The sequence below is a fragment of the Labeo rohita genome, unplaced genomic scaffold (genome assembly GCF_022985175.1).
Source record: "Labeo rohita strain BAU-BD-2019 unplaced genomic scaffold, IGBB_LRoh.1.0 scaffold_598, whole genome shotgun sequence".
NCBI lineage: Eukaryota > Metazoa > Chordata > Actinopteri > Cypriniformes > Cyprinidae > Labeo > Labeo rohita.
The window spans coordinates 1-9848 of NW_026129522.1; the positions used below are offsets into that span (position 1 = coordinate 1).

General features: G+C 42.1%; 1 protein-coding gene across 1 annotated transcript in view; it reads right to left on the minus strand.

The window, feature by feature from the left end:
* Window positions 1–9395: 9395 nt before the first annotated feature.
* Window positions 9396–9848, minus strand: part of LOC127161236 (uncharacterized) — a 12887-nt gene continuing 12434 nt past the window's right edge. Inside the window, exons 4-5 of the mRNA XM_051103878.1 lie at window positions 9728–9777; window positions 9396–9607 (exon numbers count right to left, since the gene is read on the minus strand). Coding sequence (XP_050959835.1) covers window positions 9396–9607; window positions 9728–9777 — 262 coding nt within the window. The remainder of the gene's footprint in view (window positions 9608–9727; window positions 9778–9848) is intronic.

A 9848-nucleotide genomic window follows, 5' to 3' on the forward strand; every position in this document is an offset into this window, starting at 1 on the left:
CTCATTTTACATTTGCTGCATTTTTTATAAATACCATTCGTTTTTTATTAAGAAGATATCATAGACAACGATGACTACAAAAAAAACTGTTCTTAATAGATCTCTGAACATCTGTGAGAAGCTAAGTGGTTTCAGAAATTTCATGTCAAAAGAGTAAAGCAAGTTAACAAAAAAAACTTTTTATTTATTATGTGATAAATGATAAAAAAATAAATGATAATTTATTTTTTATTGTCATTTAAAATCTGTTAAAAAACAGAGATTTATAGTATTTCGTTTATACAGAATTTCTCTGTTAAATCATGTTTCACATTTCAATTAACAGTTTATTGTTGTTATTTTAATAATAATTTCTGTAATTAAAAAAAACAGGGAAAATACTGTAAAATATATTGGCAAAAACTGTAAAAAAATATTTTTTTTTTACAGTGCAGCTTCGTGAAGAAGCGGGCACCAGAGAGGGCGTCCAGGGCGGTATTGGTAAGAGGGAGTGGATGGCGGTTTTTGATCGTGATTTGGTTGAGCCCCCGGTAGTCGACGCACGGACGGAGACCCCCATCCTTCTTCTTCACGAAGAAGAAGCCCGTGGCCGCAGGGGAGCTGGAAGGACGGATAGTGCCGGCCCGGTGTCCTTCAGCCACGTACTCCTCCATCGCCTGATGTTCGGCGGCCGACAGGGAGTACAGGTGGCCGCGGGGAGGTACCGCGCCCGGCACGAGGTCAATCGCCAGATCGTAAGGGCGGTGAGGTGGTAGACGAGCGGCATGTCTCTTACTGAAGACCTCAGCCAGGTCGCGGTACGGGACGGGGATCCCCTCCAGCTTGACATCGGGGACCTCGGACTCCCCTGAACACGTCTCAGCCCTCGCCTGGAGACAGAGCTCCTGACAGGTCGCCCCCCAGTGGACGATTCTGTTGGTGGTCCAGGAGATGAATGGATCGTGCATGATGAGCCAAGGGTGTCCCAGGATGATCGGCGGTGACGTGATTTTGGTGATGAAGAGGTGGATTTTTTCAGAGTGATTACCGATGAGTAGGTGAAGCTCTTTGGTGCGTCGGGTGAGGGGGCTGAAGTTGAGGGGGCGACCGTCAATGGCTGTTATTTTTAAAGGGTGAGATAACACCTCAGTCTCAATCCCCAATTGGGCAGCATAAGCCTGATCGATAAAATTCCCAGCCACACCTGAGTCAACAAATGCGGTGGTCACAATCCGTCGGTGGCCCATGAGGATTGATACCTGAAGGAGCAGCCGGGAATTGGCGGGGTAGGATTGGATGGCAGCGGAACCAGATGAAGACCTCTCCCTCTTCACCTGGTCTGGCCGTTTCCCGGACGCAGAGGGCAGATAGCGCGGTGGTGATCTGGGGAGGTGCAATAGGCACATAGCCCTTCGCGGTAGCGTCTAGCCCTCTCTGCTGCCGTCAGGGAGGTGCGCCCTATCTGCATGGGTTCCCCGGCTCCGGATGAGTGGGCCTCTGGAGCGGCCGGTGGAGGAGGAGATGGCGCAGCGACAGCGAGGGTAAAGGGTTGGTCTGGATGGCGGTGACGGAGGGTGGAGCCTGTGGAGAGATGAGAGAAATGTTTAGAAGTATGACCCATACGTTGATCCACCCGGAGGGCTAGCTGGATCATGCCCTCCAGAGTGGCCGGCAGCTCACGCACAGCCAGCTCGTCTTTCAGACGGGTGGACAGTCCTTCGTAGAAGGCTGTGCGGAGCGCTGCGTCACTCCACTGTGTCTGCACTGCAAGTGTACGTAAATCCATTGTGTACTTGCTGACGCTGCGCTCGCCCTGCCTCAGGTGGTATAAACGGGAATCCACCTCCACCTCGCTCTCAGGATGTTGGAAGGCGGCCCTGAGCTGGTTGGTGAACTCGGGGTAGGAGTGAGCAGCGATCCCGTCAGCTTTCAGGACCGCCACAGCCCACTCAGCTGCCTGCCCGGTGAGGAGAGAGATGAGGAGAGCGATCCTGCTGCGGTCTGATGGATATCGTGCTGGCTGAAACTCAAATAACAGTGATAGATTAGTCAAAAAGACATCACACCGGGTTCCGGACCCATCCCATTTGTCCGGTAGTGCGATTTTGGGTTGAAGGGCGGGGCGGACCGGTTCTGCGGGGGTAATCTGTGCAGCAGCCAGGTCATCATAGTCCGCTTGCAGAGCGGTGAGGTCGGACTGGAGAGCCCCGCACTCCGCCCGAAGACCCGCGGTCTCGGCGCGCAGCGCTTTGACTTCCGCCCGGAGCCCCACCAACTCCTGCCTCAGACTAATGATTTCCCCGGACTGCTGCTGGATCACACCCCACAGCTGCTCCAGATCCGCCGGGACCATTTCGGGACCAGACATTCTGTCACGGAGGCTGGACGAGAAATTAATGATTGAGATTAGTCCCCTTGTAGCGTGATGGAAAACTCAAACGCGGAAGTGCACGAGTGAGCAGGTAAATCACGCAGTTGGTCTGGGAACGCTCCGACAAGGAGTTGAGATTTCCACCAAGAAATCCGCGTTCTCACACGCACACAGACAGGTAGATAAGCGCTCCGTAGAGCAGAGAGTTTACTCATGTGAGTTGAAGCGATGAAGGGACCTGACGTGGAGTCGAGCATGAACTCAGTGTCTGGTGCAAAACAACACCTGCTTCCTGCTTAAATACCTGCGTGAAGTTACTTCCGGGTCCTCGTGACCTCACGTGATCTGGTACGCGTGACACAAACAGCGAAAAAAAAAAACAAAAAAAAAAAAAAAAACAGAGATTTGTGTCTTATCTGAGAAAATATGAACAATGAGTTTTTCAAACTGGATTTCTGAAAATTCTGAGACTAAAAATACACTGAGAGAGTGTCCATATTTTATTGTTTTCATGTTTAGCCAGTAGAAGAGCTTCAGTATTACGTCTGATCTATATAATAATATTAACACTACACTACATTTAAGTGTGATATGAGGTGCCTTTGAAAATCTCCAATCAAATATGAAAGATTAGATTGTAAATAATAATAATAATAATAATAATAATAATTAAAAAAGTAAAAATAAAAAGGAAAGTGTGTTATATTAACTAATCCAGCATAAGCAATTAAATATTTGGTAATCATCAGTATTTATTATGACAAACACTCACATTTACTTTTAAGCGTTAATGAGAGAACACATTGCTGTTTGTTTTTCAAATCATCTTCTAGAGTGTAACTGAGCCACCTAAAATAAACATATATACCAGAATGTGAATATACAAAACCATTGCAAATAAATGAAGACTGGTAAATAATAAACAACATATTTTTATGAGAAATTATATAATCAATGAGATACCTCATGTGTGAATATATGCTTGATCTTGTTCAGCTTTTCTGGATCTGATGTCATAAAACAGAAAAATGACAGTAGCCACACCCACCAGAGCAGAGAGGACCAATCAGATCACAGCTTCAGTAGAACCACAACAGACAGAGTCTTTGAAATAAAAACATTGAGATTAGCTCAGTCAATAAACGTTAATATCAGCACCGATATCAACTAATATCAGTGCTGCTGTACCTAAACGTGTGACAGAGTTTGCTGATGTCCAGGTGTTGAGTCTGGTTGCTGATGGGATTGTTGAGCACACAGCTGTAGGTGTTTTAGGTACCTAATTCAAGCTCTAGATGAACTCTGTCAAAGTATTAATGTCCCCACTGTGTTCAGTAAGCTTGATCTGAAACAGGTTTCCATTAACTGGAGCACACAGCAAAGTTCAGAGAAATCACAACGTCTGCTGTATATAATGGCGCATATAAATAAAAAAATCAACATGAAGCTGCATCAGCACTCACAGATGTTGAGGGAGTGGAGAAAATCTCTGATGATATTACGTTTGCTTCATAGTTGTTCCAGTGGCATTGCAGCAGACAGTCACCAAAGAGTCATATGGACTAAGTAGCACTTACGCAAACTGTACTGGTTTTCTGAAACGGATAAAGCGATCCAGACTTAGGTATCGAGTTGTGCCAAAAGTTGGATAAATCGGCTAGGACTGTTACCACCGCTCTCCAGCAGGTACCTTTTCCAAACCCACAATAGAGTAAACTGGGTATGGATATTCTAGGTATGTTATTACCTTGTTTATTGCTATTACAAATGGCTGGAAGTTGCCTTTACATTATCTGAGTCCACTGGTGTGCTGATTAAGTTCCTCATTGGTGTCTTCAGTTGTCATGGTTTCAGACAATGGGCCACAATTCACTTTGGATGTAATCACAACCTTTCTTTGAGAAAGAAGCATTATTCTAGTATGCATAGCTGTGTATCATACTTTGGTGAATATCGCCATAGAACGCTTTAACAGGGTTCTTAAGGACTGCATACAGTTGTCTACAGTATAAGACATGGAAGCGTTCTTTCATTTCTACTCCACATGCCACCACAGGAGTTTCTCCCTTTGAATTGCTTCATGGGCAAAAGATGTGAACAAAACTGAACATTAACCTCCGTCCTCCTGCTAGCAACAGAACAGAAATAAACTGACCCATAACATGATCACTAACAAATAAATCAATAATTCAGGGCCGGGACCTAATTCAAGCTCTAGATGAACTCCGTCAAGGTATGAATGTTCCTACTGTGTTCAGTAAGCTTAATCTGAAATGGGTTTCTATTAACTGGAGCACACAGCACAGTCCAGAGAAATCACAACATCTGCTGTATACAATGGCGCATATCACTATAAAAGAGTGAGTCATCAATCAGTAAAAAAAATCAACATGAAGCTGCATCAGCACTCACAGATTTTGAGGGAGTGGATAAAATGATGATATTACGTTTGCTTCAAACCAAGAGACACATAATCAAAGGAGACTATGGGCCAGTGGTCTCAACTCAATTCCTGGAGGGCCACAGCTCCAACTCACACCTGCTTGGATGTTTCTAGTAATCCTGAAGACCTTGATTAGCTGGATCAGGTATGTTTGATTAGGGTTGGAGCAAAACTGTGCAGAGCTGTGGTCCTCCAGGAACTGAGTTTGAGACCAATGCTAAAGGTGTAACAGTGGGAACGAGACGAGAGACGAGCGGATCCATCTGCATACTTTTATTGAAGGGATGTGACATAGACATGGTCAGGCAGGCAGGGTCAAACAATGGCAAACGGGTATTTGGACAGCAAGGCGAAGAATAGTTCATAGAGCAGGCGTGGGTCGATTTAGCGGCGAACGTAATCTGTAATCCGTAATCTGTAATCCGTAAAGGGCTAGGCAAAAGAGTGGTCAGACAGGCGAGAGTTCCCATAGACAAAACAAGGAAACTAGACACAGACTAACAAGGAATAACACTTTGTATGAATGAAGAACACAATTCAATACTCGGCGAAGAGTCACAGGAAGATCGGGGTATTTATACAGTCTCTGATTGGACCCGGAAGATGTGCAATGGCTGATGGGGAATGGAGTCTGGGGTGTAGTGCAACAGTCAGAGTGTGTAAACAGAGGGAGAGCGACATCTGGTGGTGAGCGGTCCGCAGCTCACCGACCAGATTTGTAACAAAAGGCAGTCTTGTGGATGACAGTAGGCCACATTTTCTTGGCAGTATTGAGAAAAGTGATTCAGAGTCTGACTGGTTAGTGAGACTGAAAGAAACAGCTCGTCACCAGTTTTGGATTTATGAAGTCAATAGTTAATATACAAACCTCTCAGCAGAAGTGTGGGACCAATAGCTGGAGCAGACCAGTGGTTCTCAAAACTGTCTTGGGGACTCCCAATCACTGCACATTTTGTATGTTTCCCTCATAGGCCACACCCAGTTCATATCTTGCAGACTCTACTAATGAGTTGAATCAGGTGTGTTGAATGAGAGAGACATGGAAAATATGCAATAGTTACGGGTCCCCTGGATGGGTTTGAGAACCAAGGAGCAGACCACATTCATATAGTAGTGTTTACTCTCAATTTGAGAAAAAAAAAAAATGCATGACTGCAGTTTGGGCTTGTAAGCAGCTCGCCAGTTATTTGCTGGGTCTCAGTGAGTTGCAAAAATACCACAAGGCCCTTATTTCCCTGCATAGCACTTATGATCTGGACAAAACAGAGGGACTGCTTTAACACAGTGACCAGACTGTGGTTTCTACAGTCAGTGGAGTTGCTAGGAATAGGCCCATTGCATCATGTCCAGTGTTGGGGATCCCTCAGTTGGGCCCCTCTCAATCGCTGGGCCTTCACTTCTAACACATTGTCTGTATTTTGGCAGTAAATGGATCACATTATGATTTGATCTAAAAAGTTAAAAAGAACCAAGAGCTTTGTTCAAAAATGCACATTCATTCACAAACTAAACACAGCTGTGTTTAAATGGAGAAGCGGTTCAGCTGTGGCTTTGTTTTAGACTATTTTCATTAAAGAAATTGAGCAAAATCAGGTAGTGTTAGTCAGAAAATGTAATTTAAGGCACTTAATATAATAGAATTTGCGTTTTAAATAGATGTTGCTCAATAGGGACATTAAAATATACACATCATAACTTTGAAAAAAATAATGCTGACTAATTATATATGGTACAGATTTAAAGACATCAAGCTTTATCTCAAGATTTGAATTTCAATACAACATAATATAGTAATATAAGTAACAGAGGCTTGTATTGTATTATTTATTATATATTCAAGGCAAGGCAAGGCAAGTTTATTTATATAGCACATTTCATACACAGAGGTAATTCGAAGTGCTTTACATAAAAGGAAGTAGAATAATCATAAAAAACAATAATAAAAACAATAATCACAAAAAAGGAAGTAGAACAATCATAAAAACAATAATCACAACAATAAAACAAAAAATGTAAAATGTAAAAACTGATTGATATAATGATTTAAAAATGATTTAAAAATTGATTTAAAATAAATTTAAGACAGTTAAAAACAGAAAATGTTTATACGTAATGCAATCAGTTCGGACATGCGCAGTGCTCATTCAGTAAATACACAGCTAAACACATGAGTTTTGAGTCTAGATTTAAATGCAGCTAATGTTTTAGCACATTTGATCTCTTCTGGAAGCTGATTCCAACTGCGGGCAGCATAATAGCTAAAAGCAGATTCCCCTTGTTTTGTGTGAACCCTTGGTATTTCTAACTGACTCGATCCTAATGATCTGAGTGGTCTGTTAGGTTTATATTCAGTGAGCATATCTGCAATGTATTTAGGTCCTAGGCCATTGAGTGATTTATAAATGAGTAAAAGTACTTTAAAATCAATTCTAAATAGAACTGGAAGCCAGTGTAGGGACCTGAGGACTGGTGTGATACGCTCAGTTTTTCTGGTTCTAGTCAGAATCCTGGCAGCAGTGCTCTGGGCGAGCTGCAGCTGTCTAATGGTTTTCTTGGGAAGGCCAGTGAGGAGACCATTACAATAATCCACCCTGCTCGTGATAAAGGGATGAACAAGTTTCTTCAAATCTTGACTGAAAACAAAACATCTAACTCTTGCAATGTTTTTGAGATGATAGTATGCTGATTTAGTTACTGCTTTGACATGACTACTGAAACTAAGGTCTGACTCCAGAATCACACCAAGATTCCTGACTTGGTTTTTAGTTGTTTGACCCCTAGGTATGTATTCACCTTAAGAACTTCCTCTTTGCTTCTGAATGCAATGACTTCATTTTTCTCCTTGTTTAACTGAAGGAAGTTCTGGCACATCCAACTGTTAATTTCATCAGTGCATTGGCAGAGGGAATCAATGTAGCTGTAGTCATTTGGCTAGGTAAATCTGGGTGTCATCAGCATAGCTGTGATAGGCAATTTGGTTCTTTCTCATTATTTAACTTAGTGGGAGCATATACAGGCTAAACAAGAGCGGCGCAAGAATTGAGCCTTGAGGGACTCCGCATGTCATGGACGTCCACTTAGACTTATGCTCTCCTATACTCACATAATAACCTCTCCCTTCTAAGTATGACCTGAACCAATTGAGAACCATCCCAGAAAGCCCGACCCAGTTTTCCAGTCTCTCTAGAAGAATGTTATGATCGACAGTGTCAAACGCAGCACTAAGATCTAGTAGTACCAGCACTGATATTTTGCCAGAATCAGAATTTAGGCGAATATCATTTATTATCTTAACAAGCGCTGTCTCTGTACTGTGATGTGGTCAGAAACCAGACTGAAAATTGTCCAGGTATCCATTTGAGTTTAAGTAGTTGTTCAACTGATTGAAAACTACCTTTTCAATAATCTTGCCTATAAAAGGAAGATTAGATATTGGTCTATAGTTGCTCAATATGATGTTATCAAGATTGCTCTTTTTCAGAAGAGGCTTAACAACTGCAGTTTTGAGGGAGTTTGGAAAAGTCCCAGAAAGAAGTGAGGTGTTTACCACTTCTAAGAGATCTGCATCTAACACACTTTTGAAAAAAAGATGTGGGAAGTGTGTCAAGGTTGCAGGTTGAGGATTTAAGGTGCTGTACTATTTCTTCCAAAGTTTTGCTATCAATTGCTTCAAAAACAGACAAAGTGACTTCTTTTTTAAATCGCGGTCATATCTGTCTAACCTCTGCATAACTTGAGGATGTGCTAATCACATTTCTGATATTAATGATCTTCTCTGAAAAGAAGGAGGCAAAGTAAGTGCATTTGCTGTCAGAGAGCATTTCACTGGCAATCTGACTTTGGGAAGGGGGGGGGGGGTTGTTAGTCTCTCAACAGTAGCAAAAAGAGTTCGAGTGTTGTTTAGGTTACTGTTTATAAGGTTTGAGAAGAACTTCTGTCTTGCTGTGACTAGTTCCACATTGAAAGCATGAAGGCTGTCTTTATAGATGCTATAGTGAATTTCAAGTTTCGTCTTCCACCACATCTGCTCAGCTTTTCTGCATTGTCTTTTCATACACTGTACTGCTGTTGATTTTCTCCAAGATGATTTTGTCTGCCAGTCGTCTTACTGACTTTCACTGGTGCAGTGTCATCAATGACATTCTTAACTTTTGAGTTAAAGGACTTCAGGAGAAGATCAACAGAGTCTGCAGAAATGCTTGGCATTGAAGATATAGCCTTCATAAACAGCACAGTAGTCTTTTCGTTAATACATCTCTTTCTGACAGAGACAGATGTAGATTCAGTGGTAGCAGAGATCAATATATCAAAGAAAATACAGAAGTGATCAGGTAGTGCCACGTCCTTAATGACAATATCAATATCAAATCAGTTTCACATACTAATACCAGATATATATTCATGTTTAATATTTCCTGCATAATTCCTTACGTAAAAAATATGTTTTGTGTTGGATCAGTTAACTGTGTCGGCATGTGCGCAGCTGACACACCCACCTGAACGATTTCAAAACATCGCTTACCTTGCTCGAAAAGACGATAAACATTGCAGATAACCTTTTTTAAGTAAAAATGAGTTTACATACACATGTACTAACAGCCTTCAGTCTCTTGTTCTCATTTCAAACTGATTCCATTCACCACTGATAGAACTTTTAATATCACGCTTTGAGGAAGAGGAATGTAGAAAGTCATCTCTTCTGGATTTGATGTCATAAATCAAAACAATGACAGCAGCCGCAGCAGCCACGCCCATTAGAGCAGTGACGACCAATCGGACCACAGCTTCAACAGAATCATAATAGTGGACACAGTCTGAAGAATAAAACATCAAACTGGAATGTTAAATATCTGTGTTTTATTTTATGATTTAGATGTTGTTTAATTCTTAAAATGTTATATTGGAATGTACATGTTATATCAGGGCTGCCATACCTGAACATGTGCGACAGAGTTGAGTGATGTTGAGATGTTGATTCTTGTTGCTGATGTAATTGGGATGAGATTCTTCACTGTAGACAGTGAGAATAAAACTCTTTATCATACGGTTGGTCTG